At 46.8% G+C, this 21267-nt stretch overlaps 2 protein-coding genes across 3 annotated transcripts in view; one reads left to right on the forward strand and one right to left on the reverse strand.

Annotated features, from left to right (window-relative positions):
* LOC140422297 (uncharacterized) overlaps positions 1-21267 on the forward strand; it is a 380604-nt gene that overhangs the window by 123688 nt on the left and 235649 nt on the right. The gene's annotated exons all lie outside the window — the stretch shown is intronic.
* On the reverse strand, positions 1863-11767 carry LOC140422305 (uncharacterized). Of its 2 annotated transcripts, none has more exons than XM_072507337.1 (2): positions 11635-11767; positions 1863-5014 (listed from the first exon to the last, which is right to left on the reverse strand). In XM_072507337.1, exon 2 carries the CDS (start codon positions 4681-4683, stop codon positions 3676-3678), a length of 1008 nt encoding a protein of 335 aa, XP_072363438.1. In that variant the 5' UTR covers positions 4684-5014; positions 11635-11767; the 3' UTR covers positions 1863-3675. The 2 variants fall into 2 exon arrangements, with proteins under 2 accessions (XP_072363438.1, XP_072363439.1); XM_072507338.1 differs by lacking the exon at positions 11635-11767 and adding an exon at positions 9692-9755.

A 21267-nucleotide genomic window follows, 5' to 3' on the forward strand; every position in this document is an offset into this window, starting at 1 on the left:
GGACGGTGTTTCTCACGGAGATTACTGCCTCTGCCACCTGTGCCCAGGCACGATGAACGGTGGCAGCTGGCTGCCTCCTTCCCGGGCCGCGGTACAGGGTTGCCCGCCTCTCCTCCATGACGTCCAGCAGGGTCTCAAGCTCATTGTCCGTAAAGCGGGGTGCCACTCTCCTCACTGCCATCTTGTTGGCTGGGATGGTGTGTGGGGAGTGAAGTGTGTTTACGCAGCTTGTCAGCCTCCTGAGTGTCAATCGTGAATCCGGCAAATCCGGCACCGTTTTTCATTGGAATGGATTGAGTTCCATGTGGTGCCGGTCCTGGCCCCTCAACAGTTGTTGAATCGGACCAGGTGCGGCACCAGTTTGCTATCGTAGAACTCGCGAATCCTGCCCCGGCATCAGCACTTAGTCTCAGGAATGGAGAATTCAAGCAAAGAAATCTCCCAACATCAGAAAGCCAAGGGACAAGGGAGAATGAGGAATAAAGGATCACTAAGAGGCTGCATTGGATAAATTAATGGATTGAATAGTGATAAGTCCCCGAGATCGGATATTCTACATCCCAGAGAGTTGAAAGAGGTTACTATAGAGATCATGGATACATTGGTGATCAACTATAGATTCTGGAATGGTTCCTGCAGATTGAAAGGCAGCAAATGTCACCCGACTGTTCAGGAAGGGAGGGAGAGAGAAAACGGTGAACTACAGGCCTATTAGCCTGACATCAGTACCGGGAAAATACCAGAATCTATTATAAAGGATGTGATAAATGGAAACCTGGATAATAATAATTAACATGGATTTATGATATGGAGATGCCAGCGTTGAACTGGGGTGGGCACAGTTAGAAGTCTTATAACACCATGTTAAAGTCCAACAGATTTGTTTTGAATCAATAGCTTTCGGAGCGCTGCTCCTTCCTCAGGTGAAGGAGCTTCTTCCTCACCCGATGAAGGAGCTACGTTCCAAAAGCTAGTGATACAAAACAAACCTGTTGGACTATAACCTGGTGTTGTAAGACTTCGAACATGGATTTAGGAATAGGAAATCATGTTTGACGAGCCTTTTGGAATTTTTGAATGTTATAAACAGAATTGATAAAGGGGAGTCCGTGGCTGTGGCACACTTAGATTTTCAGAAGGTTTATGATAAACACCCCACAGGAGGTTAGTCAGCAAAATGAAAACACATGGGATGGGAGGTAATATACTGGCATGGGTTGAGGATTGGCTAACAGGCAGAAAACAGAGAGGAGGAATAAATGGGGCATTCTCACCTTAGCAGTTGGGATGAGTGGGTTACTGCAAAGATCAGTACTTGGGCCCCAGCTGTTCATAGTTTATACAATGATTTGGATGTGGGGACCAAATGGAATATTTCCAAGTTCACTGATGACACAAAGCTAGGTGGGAATGTGTGTCGTGAGGAAGATGTAAAACGGCTACAGGAGGATTTGGACAGACTTAGTGAGTGGGCAAGGACATGGCAGATGGAATATAATGTGGAAAAATGTAAGATTATCACTTTGGTAGGAGGAACCGATGAGCAGAGTATTTCTGAAATGGTCAGAGATTAGAAAGTGTAGATGTACAAAGGGACCTGGGTGTCCTCATCAATAAGTCACCGAAGGCTAACGTACAGGCACAGCAAGTTATTAGGAAGGCTGACAGGATGTTGGTCTTTATCGCAAGAGGATTTGAGTCCTTGGTTAGACCACAGCTGGAGTAGTGTGTGCAGTTTTACTCCCCTTACCTTAGGAAAGGTATTATTGCCACAGAGAAAGGGCAATGAAGGTTCACCAGACTTGTTCCGGGGATGGGAGGGGTTGTGTCTATAAAACCTCAGACACTTCGACCAGTTTATTAAACAAATGTTTTGCCCAGGTATCTTTATTGACCAGGTAAACAAAGGACAACGGAGTGTATAAATCACATAACTTTATTCCACAAGCAGTAAAACAGTTACCCTTAAATTATCCTACTAATTACAGTCCCAAGATTCTCAATAGTACCCGAGCCGATGGACTCATTCGAGCTGCGGATTCGATTCTGTATCTCAATCTCCTCGGGGTCTTCTTCCGAGAAGATGGGTCTCGCCGCTGCTTCTTTCCGTCTCTGGTCAGTCGTCTCGATTACCTCTGCATGGAGTCTTCACTGCTGGGCGGTCCCGGGGTTCGATCGTTATACCCTTTCTGTGTCCTTCCAGAATGTTCTCTGACCCCAGTCGATGAGGTCACAGGGTGGGAGTGGTATCACCCAATGGAGTTACTAATGGCCACTCAGCAGGACACTGGAAAGCTGTCCACGGGAGTCCATTTCCCGGTGCGTTGTTTGTTATGTAACTTTGTCTATTCAAAACAATCAATCGATGAATAGAGCCAATTATCTCTTGATTGGTGATTGATGGAGCAGAGCAGCTCCAGACATGTGCTGGCAGCTTGTCGGAGTTCAGTGTATTCAGGCTGGTTGCTGGAGCTGGCTGTGGCTCGATTTAAAATGGCCAATTTTTAATTTAAAGTTTCTGATTTTGTCGAGACATTTTACCTATGAAGAGACATTGGGGAAACTGGGCCAGTATTCACAGTTGTCTGTGCTAGATTGGGAAATTACAATAAAAGCTATGACGATAGACAGGCAATCACAAGTATTTGAGGAATTGTTACATATTTACATAAAATATAGACTCCCTTAATAATCAAAAATCCAACAGAGGATTTGCAACCGTGGCAGACAAGCAAAGTTAAAGGTTGCATTAGATCAAAGGAAGAGGTTCATAAGGTGGCCAAAATCATAGTAAACCTGAGGATTGGGAACTTGGTCCTCCTTTGCTGAAAACCAAACCAAAAGACTGATAAAGAAAGAGAAAATAGAATATGAGAGCAAACAGGCGAGAAACGTAAAACCGACAAGAAAAGCTCCTATAGGAATGTGAAAAGGAAAAGATTAGCAAAGACCAATGTGGGTCCATTCCAGGCAGAGACAGGAGAGTTTATAATGAGGGATAAGGAAATGGCAGAGAAACTAAACAATGTGAGTCTGTCTTCACGGAGGAAGGTACAGAAATTGTCCTAAAAATACTCCAAGGGACTAGTGAGCAGGAGGAACTGAAAGAAATTAGTATTAGTGAAAATGTAGTATTGGTTGAATGTTAATAAATCCCCAAAAGCTGATGCTCTACAGCCCAGAGTGTTGAAAGAGGCGGCTGTAGAGACAGTGGATACATTGGTGATCATCTTTCAAAATTCTATAGATTCTGGAATGGTTCCTGCAGATTGGAAGGTGGTAAATGTAATCCCAATATTTAAGGAGGGAGAAAGAAAACGGGGAACCACAGACCCATTGGCTAATCTTTACCTTTTCACATTCCTATCGGAGCTTTTCCAGTCGGTTTTTATGTTTCTCGCCAGTTTGCTCTCATATTCTATTTTCTCTTTATCAGTTTCTTGGTCCTCCTTTGCTGAATTCTAAAACAAGTTCCCAGTCCTCAGGCTCATTACTATTTGGGCCACTTTTGAGCCTCTTCCTTTGATCTAATGGAATCTTTAACTTTTCTTGTTCGCCACGGTTGCATCACATTTCCTGTCTCAGAATCCCTGAGAGAGAAAGAGAAGAGAGAACGAAATGCAGCCCTGGATGTAATTGAAGTAGAAACAATAACAGCAGAATCCATCATTGCAATCAATTGTGAACTTGTTGGTGTCTCAGCAGGGACGAGGAAACACAGAATCCCTTCCCACACAGAGAGGTGAACGGCCTCTCCCTCGTGTGAACTTGCTGGTGTGCCCGCAGGTTGGATGAATCACTGAATCTCTTCCCACACTGAGAGCAGGTGAATGGTCTCTCCCCAGTGTGAACTCGCTGATGTGTCTGCAGGCTGTTTGACTGAGTAAATCCCTTCCCACACTGGGAGCAGGTGAATGGTCTCTCCCCAGTGTGAACTCGCTGATGTGTCTGCAGGTTGGATGAATCACTGAATCTCTTCCCACACTGAGAGCAGGTGAATGGTCTCTCCCCAGTGTGAACTCGCTGATGTGTCTGCAGGCTGCTTGACTGAGTAAATCCCTTCCCACACTGGGAGCAGGTGAATGGCCTCTCCCCAGTATGAACTCGCTGGTGTTTCCTCAGATTGGATAACTCAGTGAATCCCTTCCCACACTGAGAGCAGGTGAATGGTCTCTCCCCGGTGTGAATTCGCTGGTGTGACTTCAGGCTGGATAACTGATTGAATCCCTTCTCACACTGAGAGCAAGTGAATGGCCACCCCCCAGTGTGAACTCGTTGGTGTTTCCTCAGATTGGATAACTCAGTGAATCCCTTCCCACACTGGGAGCAGGTGAACGGCCTCTCCCCAGTGTGAACTCGCTGGTGTTTCTGCAGATTGGATAACTGAGTGAATCCCTTCCCACACGGTGAGCAGGTGAACGGTCTCTCGCCAGTGTGAATTCGCTGGTGTGACTTCAGGCTGGATAACTGAGTGAATCCCTTCTCACACTGAGAGCAAGTGAACGGCCTCTCCCCAGTGTGAACTCGCTGGTGTGTCCTCAGTTTGGATAACTCAGTGAATCCCTTCCCACACGGAGAGCAGGTGAACGGTCTCTCTCCACTGTGACTGCGTCGGTGAACTTCCAGCATAGATGGGGCTCTGTATCCCTTCCCACCGTCCCCACATTTCCACGGTTTCTCCATGTTTTGGGTCTCCTTGTGTCTCTCCAGTCGGACAATCAGTTGAAGCCTCGTCCACACACAGAATACGTGTACGGACTCTCCCCGCTGTAAATGGTGTGATGAATTTTCAGTCTGTGTAACTGGTTAAAGCTCTTTCCACAGTCAGTGCTCTTGAACACTCTCACTCGGGTGTGTGTGTCTCGGTGCTTTTCCAGTCACACTGATGGTTAAACTTTGTTGAAGCCAACAGGTCGGGCCAATATTTCTCCTTCTAGATTTAATGGCCGATGAACCGAGTGACTCTGTCAGATCCAGACGTGATGGTTTGAGATTTCTGTCTGTAAGTCCTCTCCTTTGGAGTTTACAAAAGATATCAGTCAGTCCAGGATAGAAATTCAGAACAGATTATTTTAATTTCTATGAAACAGTCTTTCCTCTCTCATTCCCCCAAAGCTGTAAATCTCCATCCCACACACTCTCCCTCCATTCTCACTCTGCTATCTAATATTCACCCTCCCAATTCTCCTGAAGGTGCTGATTCAGGCTGATTGACAGATCCATGCTCACTGCTTCCTGTCCTGGACACAGAGACCACAACTAATAGGAGCTGCAGTCAGCCATTCAGCCCATCAAGCCTACTCGACCATTCAATGGGATCATTGGCCGATCTACCTCAGCACCATTTTTCCACACTATCCCCCATATCCCTCAATATCTTCAATATTGAGAAACCTATCACTCTCGGTCTAAAAATACTTGATGCTGAGGCTCCACAGTCCTCTGGGATAGAGAATCCCAAAGCTTCACCACATTGTCTTTGAATTCATTGCCGGGGGCAGCACGATGGCATAGTGGTTAGCGCTGCTGCCCCTCAGTGCCGAGGACCTGGGTTCGATCCTGGCCCCAGGTCACTGTCCCTGTGGAGTCTGCACATTCTCCCCGTGTCTGCATGGGTCTCATCCCCACAATGTAAAACGATGTGCAGGGTCGGTGAATTGGCCACGCTAAATTGCCCCTTAATTGGAAAAAAAAGAATTGGGTACTCTAAATTTATTTTTTTTGAAGGACAACTAAGTTTTGGAGCCAGAGGTGTAATGAAAGCATCGTAAAAAGCGTGGACTAATGGAATGTTGTTTGGATGAAGGGGATTCCCTGTGGAGTTAATTAGATTTCAGCTTGGTAAGATGATGTCAGTACTGGGAGGAGCCACGGTTTCAGGCTTTTTGCAGCAAAGCAGTGTTTTAGTTGAGAATTAGTTCAAGATGTGAGCAGAGGTCAAGCATCTCAGTTCAGTTGAAAATATATGTCTGTAGCTAGATTAGCAGTTTCGTTCCAAGCAGTTCAGAAGAGTGTCATTCGAAGGCGAGCTGAAACAAGCTGAAACAGCTTCCCAAGTTTCTTCATGGTTCTGACAGGATCGAGATCTTGTCTTTGAAGCGGTGACACAAGATCTCTCTTTCTCAAAGAACATCTGTGTAAAGCAGGTATTGCTGAGGGCTAACTGTGTTTAACGGTGGATTGAGAGCTGAGATGGTGTTTTTGTTGTTTGAGTGGGAATAAAGGTAGCAGTTAAGGGTTACTGTATTCACTGTATTGATTAGCATTGTTTAAGGGCTAATTGTCAGCTGTTTTCTGGTGCGATATTAAATTTATTTTAATATTGTGTTAGTAATAAAGTTTATTTTCATACAGCACAGCCTATTTTTTGTGAAATCACTCCTGGAGTGAGGTATCCTTTCCTCACAGTCTGACAAAACACAAATAAAATATTGGGGTTTGTGTCCAGTATCCGAGCCACTGTTGGGGTCTGGTCCGGGATCATAACAGTGAGGAGGTGGGTTATGTGGATGTTTAGCGAACTTTGTACCCGAGGAGCAGAGATTTTACCTTCTTTCCAGCCCCACAGCAACGTCATACTAGAATCGACAACTTTTTTGTGCCGAGGACGATCCTGCACCTGGTGTCCTCTTGCACCACAGGGAGCATCGTAATCACAGACCTTCCCCCGTTTGTCTGCAGTTTCTGCTCGAGGGCTCACCCCCAGGTCGAGAATGTGGAGGTTTGGAGCCACCCCGAGTTCATTTATTATGCACTTTCGGGAAGAGTTTGAGTTCTTCCTTTTGGTTAACTCGGCTCCTGGTATTTCCACCTCCATTTTGTTGGAGACGTGTAAAGTTTATGCTCGGGGCTGATCATTTCTTCCACTACTAACAAAAGGTGCAGGATGCTTGAGAACCAGCGGCATCTGGAGTTTGGTTTGGCGAAGATGAGGAGAATTATAAGAAGCCTCCTAGTAAGCTATTGCTGAAGGAGGTTAACGCAGCAAGAGTGGCTTTGAACTCCCCGTTTACTCAGCAGGCCGAGAAAAGTTGAACGTTTGTCAGGCAGAAGTTGTACGAGTTTGGGAATAAGCCGAGCAAATACGTGGCCTGTTTGACAAAGAAAAAGGCCGACTTTAGAGCAAATTGCTCGATGCAGCTTGGGGATGGAAAAGGGTCATGTAGATGGAGGAGATTAACAGGGATTTGGGGAATTCTATGCAGGATTACACAAGTCTGAGCAGTCTGGTGATGTGTTGGTGGGTGTGGAACATTCTTTCTCTTCCCTGAAGCTTCTGGAGGCCTCAGAAAATCTTAATGAGGCAGCTGGTTTGTGATGCAGAACAAGGCCAGCAGCGCGGGTTCAATTCCCGTACCGGCTGAGAATTCTGAATTCTCCCTCTGTGTACCCGAACAGGCCGGAGTGTGGCGACTGGCGGATTTTCACAGTAACTTCATTGCAGTGTTAATGTAAGCCTACTTGTGACAATAAAAGATTATTATATTATTTCTAGGGAACAGGTGTCAAAGGCCACGAAGTAGCTGCAGCCGGGTAAAGCCTCGGGACCGGATGTCTGTGGGTGTGAGTTTTATCGGGGGTTTGAGGATTTGTTGTTGGACCCGTTGGTAGATATGTGTTGTCACTCTTTTGACTCTGGGATGCTGCCACCGACTCTTTGTGAGGCGAATATCTCTTTGATTCTGAAGGTGGGCAAGGACCCAGAGGAGTGGGCCTCTCATCACCCAATCTCTCTTTTGAATGTTGACTTGAAACTGCGATCTTATGTTTTGGCGATAAGGCTGGAGGACATCCTTCCGACAATCGTGTGGGAGAACCAGACTTGGTTTATAAGGAGAAGGTTATTTCCTCTTTTCTTGCTAAGTTACCCTTCAGATGGTTCCCTTTGGGATTTAAATATCTGGGAATGTCAATGTCTCCCCTTTTTTAGACAGCGATATGGGGACAACCTTCCACAGCTGATGGTGACTATTAGGTGGGACCTTGCCCGGTGGTCGGCTCTTCCGATTTCATGGTGAGGGAGAATCACCTTCATTAAAATGAATGTGTTGCCCAGACTGTTGCACCCTCTGCAGATGCTGCCTATACTGCTGTCGAACAGAATTGTTAAGGAAATTAATGGAACGATTAGTACATTTATCTGGTCTCAAGTTTGTTCTGCTCCAGTCACCAGGAGCTAAGGGAGGGTTGGATCTCCCGAATATCAGACTATGGCAATTGGCCTCTCGTCTCAGGTTCATAAGGGATTGAGTTAGGATGGACCCAACATTCATCTGGCTCAATACAGAAGCAGACCAGTCAGGTCTCCCTCGATCCAAAACTGGCATAGGCTGATTATGGAATGCATCTCCATGCAATTTTTAATGTCTGTAATTCATTCCGAGTCTGATGCATTGGGTGAAGTATGGAACTCCTATCTCAAATACATAGGCTCCAATTTGACTGACTTGCTCCTCCTGGGCATTCCATGAGTGAATTAAATTCAACTTCAGCCAGGAATAGGGCACAGTGGGTAGCACTGCTGCCTCACAGCACCAGGGGCCCAGGTTTGATTCCTTGAGTGGCTGTCTGTGTGAAGATAGACATTCTCCCTGTGTCTGCGTGTGTTTCCTCTGAGTGCTCCGTTTTCCTCCCACAGTCCAAAGATGTGCAGTTAAAGTGGATTGGTCATGCTAAATTGCCCCTTAGTGTCCAAAGAGGTATAATAATAATTGATTATTGTCACAAGTAGGCTTCATTGAAGTTACTGTGAAAAGCCCCGAGTCACCACATTCCGGCGCCTGTTCAGGGAGGCCGGTACGGGAATTGAAGCCGCGCTGCTGGCATTGTTGCGCATTACAAGCCAGCTGTTCAGCCCACTGTGCTGGTGTAGGTTAGGTGGGTTGTCTATAATCAATGCACAAGGTTATGGGGATAGGGCAGAGAGTGGGCCTCAGTGAAATGCTCTTTCTGCGGGTCAGTGCAGATTTAATAATAATAATAAATGTACTTTATTACAGAACCATAAATAATATATCTAATCTGTACCATTTAACAACACTGGACATTTCTCTGTCTGATATTAATTTACTGTCCCCTTAAATGTCAATCATCTCCTGGGAAACCAGCCACTTAATTGTGAATATTAGAAAACTGACCATCCTTTCAGCCAGACAAACAAATGTATCAAGGGAGGCACAGTGGTTAGCACTGCTGCCTCACAGTTCCAGGGACCTGGGTTCAATTCTGGCCTTGTGAGACTGTCTGTGTGGAGTTTGCACATTCTCCCCGTGTCTGTGTGGGTTTCCTCTGGGTGCTGTGGTTTCTTCCCACAGTCCAAAGATGTGCAGGTTAGGTGGGTTGATCATGCTAAATTGCCCTTAATGTCCAAGAGGTTAAGTCGGTTTACTGGATTACAGGGATCGGGTGGAGGCGTGGGATTAGGTAGGGTGCTCTTTCTAAGGGCCGTGCAGACTCGATGGGCTGAATGGGCTCCGTCTACACTGTAAATTCATTGGTTCTATGAAGCTGAGTGAGGAAAGGATGTCAATGTCTTTGAGAGAGAGAGAGGAGTGAGATCTGGGCCAAGCTTTCCAGAATCTGCACCCTCCCTGAATTCACTTGCTTTCCCTTCAGTTGCTGCAAGTGACCAATTGAAGGTCAGAATGAGAAAAGAAATGGAAAGGGGGAGAAAAGAAAGTGTTTTACTCACAGATGTTGGAGACAGGAGGACATTTCAGTCTGTGTGAAGTTAAATCTCCATTCACACCAAGCTCGCGCTGATTGGCTGGAGGAGCAGAGTCCTTCCGGTCCTAACTCTATCCATTAGCCAACACCTCACAGGAAGGTCAGGGGCTGGGCTGGGCTTTCCTCCACACATGCGCAGCTTCCCCTCACCCTTGGACATGCGCAGTACCTGATCACCCGCCCGTGCGGCGGATAGAGCGGGTTCCCCAGTGCGGGGGATTGTGGGAGCTACGGCCGACACTGTCCAAACTCCTGGGGTGAAAGGTGGAGGAGGCTTGGGTGGTTGTGTGCGAGCTTGGTGTCCGCCCCGGGCCGATTCAAAAGGCAGGCCGCCTCTGGGAGCTTCCTGGATGGGGTGAAACAGCAACTCGGCGCCCATTGCTCCTGGTCCCCGAGGGAAGGGGAGAAGACCGGTTTCGGAGTACTGCGACCAGTCGAGTTTCAAGTCAGCGGTTGAGCTGCGGAGACGCTGCTTCGGACTGCGAGGTTTGCTGACGGCGGTTTTGAGTTCGCCCAATGGAGGACGAAGGAATGGAGGAAGGATGGCAGCTGGATAGGCTGCTGGAAGCGGCGGGTCGGAACCGGGGTGTAGATTGTCCGATGGGCGGCCCGCGGCCTGCAGCCCGGGGTGGGTTGCTGCCGTTCCTGGGGTCTCCGGGGGTTCGGCCATCCTGGACGCCCTGTGGGCGGTTGGGACTGACTCTGGGACTTTCTTCCCCGTTGTCGACTGTTGCCAACATTGGAGCGACTCTGGCCGCTGCCATTGGAGGACTTTGAGGACATGTTGTTCCTTGTGAAATTTCGGCTGGAGCGCCGGGGTCATGATGTGGAACGTGCAAAATTAATGGACTCTTTTTACAGAATTTTTTTATGTGTGTTGAGGGATTTGTTTTCTTGTTTTCTTTGCTTTCGTTTTCTTTAGCAGCCTATGACATTTAACTCATTTCGGTTTCTCCGAAATGGTATTTAGTATTAGTGGTGGAATGCTAGTTGGTGCGAAACTGCTCTCCCTCCGAATGGTCCCGTGCCTTTGGGCGGGGTCCAGGAGGGGGGAACCCTCTCTCCTCCGCTGCGCCCGGGTCTGGCTCTCCGGAGGTCTGTGCTCTTAGTGAGGAGGGGCCTTTCCTCCGGAGTGTCGGCTGCAGGGCGGGGTGAGCGGGGGTGGGTGAGCAGGGATTAGTGTTGGGTGATTGATTCTATCCTGTTAAATCTTTTCTGGGGTGAATTGAGGCCTGGTGCCTGGTGATTGGGTTTTTGATATGATACTGTTAAAATGAATCGAGGCCCTGTGGGTCATATTTGTTTCCGAAGCGGCCGTATTGTATCGGGGCCTTGTGCCTCGCGACTGCTTGTCTTGTGTTTAGAGGTCGTCACCTTGAAATGTACTTGTGTTTTGTGGATTTTATTTTTGGTTTTTGTTTAATCTCTTTTGGAGTGGTCGTATGGTTCCGAGGCCTTATGCCTCGCGACTGCTTGTTCTATGTGTTTAGAGGCCGTTACCTCGAAATGTACTTGTGTCTTGTGGTTCTTTGTTCCTTTTTTCTTTGGAATGGTCGTTGGGTTTCGAGGCCTTGTGCCTCACGACTGTTCGTGTTATGTGACTGTTCGATTGTTACTTGAACTATGCGTAGGGCCTGTGCCTTGCGGCTGGTTGTGATAAGTGACTGGTTAATTGGTATCTGGAAACGTATTTCGGCCCTGTGCCTTGCAGCTGTTTGTGTTCAATGACTGTTCCAACGTTATTGTGAAATGTAATTGGGCCTTGTGCCTTGCAGCTGTTTCGTGTTCAGTGATTGTTTAATCATCAATTTGACGTGTGTTTAATCGTCAATTTGAAGTGTAATGAGGCCTGGAGCCTTGTAAATTGGTTTCTGTAATAATTGTGACGACAATAAAAGAGTTACTCACAGGTGTTGGAGTTTTTTTTCCTTCACTTCCGCTGTGACATCTCAATGGGGCCCTGCCTGAATTAGCCAATAGGAATTACTCTATCCCGCGCTGTCGTCACCGGGTTCCAGTGCGCAGGCCCGGCGCACCCCGCCCCCACCCGTTGTTTCGCCCGCTCCTTGAACAAGGGAGAAAAAACCCGACAACAGAACTTCCTCGAGACAAGGTTTCCAGGCAACCGGCTGACGGCCAGAACGAGAAGCCAATCGGTGATCTCCCCTGCCCACGACTGCGCATGTCCACGGGAGAGGGGAGGCTGCGCATGTGCAAGGGTTAGCCCGCCTCCTGACCTTTTACCTGAGGTATTGACCAATGGTAAGAGTTGGAGGACCAGAAGGACTTTGGCTTTCTGGCAAGTGGCTTAGGACGGTTGTTAAGGTTTTGATTGAGAACCCCTTGGGTACCAGGGGGTGATTACACCTTTCCAGGTGGTTTCTCGTGTGTAGTGGGTGTTTTCGACATGATGCTGTTGTCTTTGAGTGGACTGTTGATGATTGTTTCAGTGTTGTAAGACTATGTTGGTTTACTACTGTCTGTTTTTTGACCGTGTTGTTGGATCGCTCAGCCGACCAATGGCCCCTTGCCGGTTGAGTCGGTTTCTACGGTTCCATGACTGAAGGCGCCTCTCTCCTCTACCACGCCCGGATGTGTGACTCTCCGGCGGTCTGTGCTCCTTGCGGAGGGAGCCTCTCCTCCGATGTGTTGGCTGCCGGGCTGGAGGGGAGGAGAGGGGGGTGCGAATGAAGTAGCCGCTTGCTGAATTTCTCTGGCGGGCGGCTTGGGACTGTTGTTTGCGTTGAACTGGGGACCCCTTTCAGGGGGGTGACGGACAGGGGGTGATCGAGTCGGACGTGGGCGGCTCTCCGTATTTAGTAAATGTTTCTTTTCGATATGTTGTTTCTTTTCGGTTGTTTCTGTTCATACTGCCTTTGTCTGTTGATAAACGTCTGTCGTTGTTTTCGTATCCTGTAACGGCTTTTTGTTATATCATCGTTGAAATGTGTCACAACTTTGTGTCCTGTGATTAACTTTATTCTGTAAATCTTTTAAAGGTGTATTGAGGCCTTGTGATTGTTTTTGGTACGTCACTGTTTAAAACATGTATTTAGGCCCCGTGCCTTGTGGTTTTTCTTTGCTTCAGAACGGTCGTATTGTGTCGGGGCCTTGTGCCTCGCGGCTGTTTGTGTTGTGTTTGGGGATTGTTACTTTGAAATGTATTTAGGCCCTGTGCCTTGAAATTGTTTTTTGTAACTGTTGAATTGTGATTACAATAAAATATTTGAAGGGAAAGGAAGTGAATCCAGGGAGGGTTACAGGCTCTGGAAACCTTGGCCCAGGTCTCTCTCTTTATCTTAAAGACATTGACATCCTTTGCTCCCTCAGCTTGACACATTTATTTGTTGAGATTTTCTCAGAAGCCCAAATACCACATTCATAAACCCTGCCGCTGCCCAGCTTGTAATGTAATTAGGAGCCAATTTAGCTCAGCTGGTTAGTGATGCAGAGCGAGGTCAGACTGGTCCTCCCTCATGATTGTCGGAAGGAGGGCAGCACGGTGGTGCAGTGGTTAGCACTGCTACCTCACGGCGCCGAGGTGCCAGGTTTGATCCCGGCTCTGGGTCACTGTCCGTGTGGAGTTTGCACATTCTCCCCGTGTTTGTGTGGGTTTCTCCCCCACAACCCAAAGATGTGCAGGGGAGGTGGATTGGCCAAGCTAAATTGTCCCTAAATTGGAAAAAATGAATTGGGTACTCTAAATTTAAAAAAAAAAAAAATGATTGTCGGAAGGATGCCTCCAGCTTTCTCGCCAAAACATTAGATAGCAGTTTCAAGTCAACATTCAAAAGAGAGATTGGCTGATAAGAGACACACTCCCATGATCCTTGTCCGCTTCAGAATCAAACAGACATAAGCCTCAGAAAGAGTCGATGGCAGCATACTTGAGTCAAAGTGATAATACATAACCACAAATAGATCCAACAGTAAATCCTCAAATCCCTTATAAAACCCACACCCATGTGGTCCCAGCGCTTCACCTGGCTGAAGCTCCTCCATGGTCTTTGACATCGCTTCCCTAGAAAGAGTAGCATTAAGAGCCTCACGTTGACTTTCTGAGGCCTCCGGGAGATTCAAGGAAGAGAAATAATGCTCCACACTGCCAATATATCACCAGACTGCTCAGACTTGTATAATCCTGCATAGGACTCCTGAAATTCCTCTTTATTTCCTCCGTCTTCGTGACCCTTTTCCCTCCGCCAAGCTGCACAGAGAAAATCGCTCCAAAGTCGGCCTCTGTATTTGCTCCGGTTACTCCCAAACTTGCTTTACACGTCTGGAGGGGGATATTCCAGGGGCCGAGTTAACGGAAGAACTCAAACTCTTCCTTAAAATGTGTAGTAAATGAAGTCCCCTTATCAGGAAGGCATCAAACCTCCACTTTCTCGACCTGGGGGTGAGCCCTCGAGCAGAAGCTCCAGAAAAATGGGGGGTTGGTCCAAAATTATAATGTTTCTGATGTTGCAGGAGGATATCAGGAGTAGGATCGTCTTCGGCACAAAAAAGTCGTTGATTCTAGTATGACATTGATGTGGGGCTGGAAAGAACATAAAATCTCCGCCCCTCAGGTGCAAAGTTTTCCAAACATCCACATAACCCACCTCCTCACAAGCCGAGGCTACACCCTAGCTTGAAGAGTGGGGTTTCTTGGTAACCGGGAGCTTATCTACCAGAGGATTTAAGTGGCAGTTGAAGTCGCCAACGACAAAAATGTTAGTTGGAGCTAACTCTGCGAAATCCACAAAAGCCTTGGCAATTAACTCCGGGAGTAATTCGGGGATCCATAAACATTCATTATTGAACCAACATCGCCATGCACCGAGCCTCTAATGATCACATCTATCTGCTTTGTCCTTGGTGCAGGTTTCAACCTTAAAAGGGATATTTTTATTCATAAAGATTGCCACACCCCTGCTACTTGATGAAACAGAGGCGAAGAAAAACCTGCCTCGCCCAATCCTGCCTCAATTTAAAGTGTTCCTCATCACAGAATCCCTACAGTGCAGAAGGAGGCCATTCGGCCCATCATGTCTGCACCTGCCTTTGAAAGAGCACTCTCCTTAAGGCCATGCACCAGCCTATCCCAGTAACCCTACCCAACTTTTTTGAACACTAAGGGGCAATGTAGCATGGCCAATCCACCTAATCTGCACATCTTTGGACTGTGGGAGGAAACCAGAGATCCCGGAGGAAACCCACAAAGACACTGGGAGAATGTGCAAACTCCACACAGCCAGTCACCCGAGGCCGGAATTGAACCCGAGACCCTGGAGCTGTGATGCACCAGTGCTAACCACCGTGTCGACCCCAATTGAGTTTAATCTAGATGTGTTTCCTGGAATAAAGCTATGTCAACTTTCTCCTTAAGAAAGGAGACAATCATTTTCCTTCTGATAGGGCGATGAATGCCCCATACATTCCCCGAGAAAATTTGATGATTAACTGTCGCCATTAGTTAGGCGACAGAGAGAACCGGAACAGATTTTCACACCACAATCGTGCGTGCGCCATTACCCCCTCGTCCAACTCACTTTACACCAGAGGCACCAAAATTTCCCCAAACTGCTCCTTTCACGGATAAGTCAACAACACATAAACCCTCTCATAATAACAAAAATACAAAAGAATCACGACCACAATAGATCCAAAGGGACATTCCTCAGTACTTTGTGTTGCCCTATTATGTATTTTCTTTTATTCCCTTTTCTTCTCATGTACTTAATGATCTGTTGAGCTGCTCACAGAAAAATACTTTTCACTGTAACTCGGTACACGTGACAATAAACAAATCCAATCCAATAAGACTGAGGACCCGGAGGATTAATGCCCACGGCCAGACTGTCGTTACCCTCAGGATACCTTCTCCAAAATGAGGAGAAGAAAAGAAGGGCCAACAAGGGATTGGAGATCAAATGTCCCTCCCGCATTTTGGACCCACCCATGAAGACCTGCATTCATCACCACCCACCCTTCAGCAATGGCACCACTCGGTTCTGCCATGATTAACGCTCAGATAATAGAAGAAAGATGATGGATAATAAGCACACGGCACATCTACCATAACTGAGATAAGATAATACGAGTCCCTATAACACTCGAGGGAGAAGAAGACATTCAATTGGCCCTCACAGAATAACAACTCCCTTCAACAGGATAAAAGATAACAAATTCAGACAACAAAATAGTGATAGGGAGTTAGTCCGAGCTGCAAACCTTGTCCTTCATGGATTTAACGAAGACCAGGGCAGTAGTCGGATTATTGAAAGACTTGACGGAATTTTCGGATACAATTTTCAGGGTCTCAGGATAAAGTGACATAATTCACTCCCGCAGCCTTGCGTTCCCTTCGAATTTCATTGAAGTCTCGATGCTTCATTTTCTTTGTTGCCGAAAAGTCCTGGAAGAAGGAAATCCCTCACGGAGCCAGGTCCCATCTCGTCTTACCCGTCTCCAGGACCTTCTGGTGATCTTTCAAGTTGTGGAAGTGAATGATTACAGGCCTGGGATGAAAACTATCCCTCGTCCTCAAAGACAGGATCCGATGCCCTTTCTCATTGGAATCGTCCAGGCTTCACATCCAGCTTGGGAAGACGTGGCAGCCGGTCCTCGAAGAACCTAACGGGAGCAACACCTTCTGGCAGGCCGACGACTCAGATGTTCTTTCTCCGACCCTCGGTTCTCCAAGTCCTCCGGGACTTCTGCCACTGGCCAGTTTTCCAGGGACTGAATTCTTGCCTCCGTCAAGGAGGCATCTTGCTCAACATTCAGGATTCTCTCCTCGGGATCATCGAGTCTCTTCGTGGTGTTTTGCAGCTCAGCCTCATGAGCTCACAGATATTGCATCAGCACACTCAGCCTCTGGTCAGTAACACGGATGATAGTAATAATAATAATCTTTATTGTCACATGTAGGCTTACATTAACACTAATGAAGTTACTGTTAAAATCCCCTAGTCGCCACACCCCAGCACCTGTTCGGGTACACAAAAACGAGAATTCAGAATGTCCAATTCACCTAACAGCACGTCTTTTACATAGAATTTACAGTGCAGAAGGAGTCCATTCGGCCCATCGAGTCTGCACCGGCTCTTGGAAAGAGCACCCGACCCAAGGTCCACACCTCCATCCTATCCCCATAACCCAGTAACCCAACCCAACACTAAGGACAATTTATCATGGCCAATCCACCTAACCTGCACATTTTTGGACTGTGGGAGGAAACCGGAGCACCAGGAGGAAACCCACGCAAACACTGGGAGACTGTGCAGACTCTGCACAGACAGTGACCCAAGCCGGGAATTGAACTCGGATCCCTGGCGCTGTAAAGCAACAGTGCTAACCACTGTGCTACATTGCCTCAGTCATCAAGTAGTTTCAGGACCAACATTGATACATTTCTAGATATTGAAGATATCGAGGGATATGGGGATTAGTTTTGGAAAATGGTGCTGCGATAGATCGGCCAATGAGATTGAATGATTGAGCAGGCTTGATGGGCTGAATGGTTGACTGCAGCTCCTATTTGTTATGATCTCTGTGCCCAGGACAGAAAGCACTGAGCATGGATCTGTCAATTCGCCTGAATCGGCATCTTCAGGAGAATTGGGAGGGTGAATATTAGATACAGCAGAGTGAGAATGGAGGGAGAGTGTGTGGGATGGATATGAAATGAAAATCGCTTATTGTCACAAGTAGGCTTCAAATGAAGTTACTGTGAAAAGCCCCTAGTCGCCACATTCCAGCGCCTGTTCGGGGAGGCTGTTACGATTTAGAGCTTTTGGGGAATGAGAGAGGAAAGAATGTTCTCCAGGAACTAGAATTGTCTGTGCTGAATTTCTATCCTTTTACTGACGATGTCTTTTGTAAATTGTTTGTTTTTCCAGGATATTAGAAGAGGAGGAATTACAGACAGAAGTTTCAATGATCACCTCCCAATCTCACAGTCACTCGATTCATCGATTTTAAACATCAGTGTGACTGGAAAAGCACCGAGGCACACACACCCGAGTGAGATTGTTCCAGAGCACTGACTGTGGAAAGAACTTTAACCAGTTACACAGCCTGAAAAAACATTGCAGCATTGACAGCGGGGAGAGACCGTACACGTGTTCTGTGTGTGGTCAAGGCTTCAACTGATTGTCCAACCTGGAGAGACACGAGGACACCCAAAACACGGAGAAACCATGGAAATATGGGGACTGTGGGAAGGGATACAAAGCCCCATCTAAGCTGGAAATTCATCGACGCATTCACACTGGGGAGAGGCCATTCACCTGCTCTCAGTGTGGGAAGCACTTCACTCAGTTATCAAACCTGCAGACACACAAGCACGTTCACACTCGGGAGAGACCGTTCGTCTGCTCTCCGTGTGGGAAGGAATTCAGTAAATTATTCCAGCTGCAGAAACATCAGCGAGTTCACACTGGGGAGAGGCCGTTCACCTGCTCTCAGTGTGGGAACAGATTCGCTCAGTTATCCCACCTGCGGAGACATCAAGTTCACAAGTGATTACAGGGATTGGATTCTGCTGTTATTGCTGCTGTTAATCACATCCAGGACTGAACCATGTTCATTTTCACACTTGGTGAAGTGGGAGGGTTTGAGGGTTTTTCTCTGCAGGACTGGCTGGTATCACGACTTTGCTTCCAGTTGGCTGATGCTCTTTGTACCTGGGACAGCACATTTCCACTGAAATGTACCACAAACGCTGGTGAAGGACATTTATTTTATCCTGGATGGCAAATTGTGGGTTTACTGCTACTACAGGTAGATCGAAAGTAAAAACAGGAAGAATTGGAAAAAGGTATATTTCCTTGAAGGAAATATAAAATAAATAAATCCAGAGCTTCCTGGATGGTGAGGGAGATAGAGGTGAAGATCAGAAAAATGAATTGCGCAGATGACCGATCTCAGGTAGAAATACAATGGAGAATCAGGCTGGGTATTGAAGGACCAAAGGAGAAATGGAAAATCTAAAAGAAAGGCTAGGAGCATGCATGAAAAGAGACCGGCAGCGAATATAAAGTGAAAGTCCAAGGTCTTCTGTAAGTATATTATTAATAAGTTGGGAAAATAAAGAGTCCGGCTGATTAGGCTAAAAAAGGGGAACTTGCAGGTGGAGGCAAGAGAAATAGTGAAGGTTTTAAACGAGTACTTCGTATCTGTCTTTAAAAAGGAAGAAGATTCTACCCAGACCGAGGTAAGAGAGGAGGTAACTGGTGCACTTGAAGAATTAATAATTGAGAAGGAGGAGGCTTATCTGTAGGAGACAGAGGGTGATGACAGGCGGCTGCTTTAGTAACAGGAAGCCAGTGTCCAGTGGTGTACCACAGGGATCAGTCCCGGGTCCCCTGATGTTCATCATTTATATAAATGACAGATGACTATGTGGGGGGCAGGAACAGTAAGTTTGTGGATGACACAAAGATTGGCCGGATGGTTAACAGTGAGTTTGAGAGTCTTGGGTTACAGGAAGATATAGTCGGGATGGTTAAATGGGTGCAAAAGTGGCAGATGGAATTTAACTCTGAAAAGTGTGAGATGATTGGAAGGAGTAATTTGACAAAGGAGTATTCAATGAATGCTTGATTCCCCAGTTCAATTCCCTGCTGGGTCACTGTCTGTGCGGAGTCTGCACGTTCTCCCCGTGTATGTGTGGGTTTCCTCCGGGTGCTCTGGTTTCCTCCCACAGTCCAAAGATGTGCAGGTTAGGTGGATTGGCCATGCTAAATTACCCTTAGTGACCAAAAAGGTTAGGAGGGGTTATTGGGTTACGGGGATAGGGTGGAAGTGAGGGCTTAAGTGTCTGTACAGACCCGATGGGCCGAATGGCCTTCTTTTGCATTGTATGTTCTATGTCTATGTTACCTATGAATGGCACCAGGATGATACCTGGGATGGAACATTTAAGTTATGAAGAGAGATTGGACAGGCTTGGTTTGTTTTCGCTGGAGCAGCGAAGACTGAGAAGCGACCCGATAGATGTATGTAGGTTATGAGGGGCATGGACAGGGTGGGTAGGGAGCAGCTGTTCCCCTTAGTTGAAGGGTCAGTTATGAGAGGACACAAGTTCAAGGTGAGGGAAAGGGGGTTTAGAGGGGATTTGAAGAAAAACCTTTTTACCCAGAGGTTGGTGACGGTCTGGAATGCACTGTATGGGAGGATGGTAGAGGTCGGCTGCATCACATCCTTTAAAAGTACCTGGATTGGCACTTGGCCCGCCTTAATATTCAAGGCTATAGACCAAGTGCTGGCAAATGGGATTAGGTCGGCAGGTCAGGTGTTTCTCAAGTGTTGGTTCAGACACGATGGGCTAAAGGGCCTCTTCTGCTCTGTATTATTCTGTGATTCTGAGGTGGTAGAAACACCATCTTTACTGACCGTAGATGAGGCTCCAGCACCAGATGCATCCAGAGATACTGAGGGAAGTGAGTGGAAATTGCAGAGACACTAGTGATAATTTTCCAGTCTTCCTTAGACACAGGGCTGGTGCCAGAGGACTGGAGAATTATGAATGTTCCACCCTTGTTCAAAAAGGGATGCGAGGATAAAGCCGGCAACTACAGACCAGTCAGTCTGGCTTCAGTGGTAGGGAAACTTCTGGAAACTATAGTTTGGGGCTGAATCAATAGTCACTTACACAAGTGCAGGAAAATTAAGGAAAACCAGCCTGGATTCATTAGGAGAAAATTATGTTTAAATAACTTGCTGGAGTGTTTTGAGGAGGTAGCAGAGAAGGTTGATAAGGGCAGCACTGTTGATGTGGCGTATACGGATTCTCAAAAGACATTTGTCACAGAACAGACTTGTGAAGAAAAATCGAATTCATGGAATAACAGGGAAAGTCGGCACTTGGATAAGAAATTGTTGAGTGACAGGAACAGAGAATAGTGATAAATGGTTGTTTTTCAGACTGGAGGAAGGTTTGTAGTGGAATTCCCCAGGGGTCAGTTTTGGGACCCTTGATCTTCCTGATATATATTCATAACCCAGACTGGTGCTCAGGGTTTGATTGGAAACATTGTCAACTGTGATGAGGATAGTCTTGAACATCAAAGGGACATTGATAAGTTGGCGGATTGGGCAGACAAGTGGCAGATGAAGTTCAGTACACAGAAGTGTGAGAGGTGATTTATTACAGCAGGAAGACTATGGAGAGACAATATAAAATAAAGGGAAAACTCTAAAGGAGGTTCAGGAACAGAGAGACCTCTGTGTATATGTACATAAGTCATTAAAGGTGGCAGGGCATGTTGAGAGAGCAGTTAATAAAGCAGATAGTATCTTTGACTTTATTAATTGGAGAGGCGGTGACAAAGTGGTATTGTCGCTGGACGAGTAATCCAGAGACCCAGGGTGATGATCTGGGGACCTGGGTTCGAATTCCACTATGACAGGTGCAGGATTTAAACTCAATAAAATATCTGGAATTAAAAGTCTAATGATGATGATACCATTGCCAATTGTCATTAAAAGCCATCTGGTTCACTAAGGTTAGCACTGTTGCTTCAGAGCGCTAGGGTACCTCCAGGTTCGATT

This window comes from Scyliorhinus torazame, chromosome 5 (assembly GCF_047496885.1).
Source record: "Scyliorhinus torazame isolate Kashiwa2021f chromosome 5, sScyTor2.1, whole genome shotgun sequence".
Classification (NCBI taxonomy): Eukaryota; Metazoa; Chordata; class Chondrichthyes; order Carcharhiniformes; family Scyliorhinidae; genus Scyliorhinus; species Scyliorhinus torazame.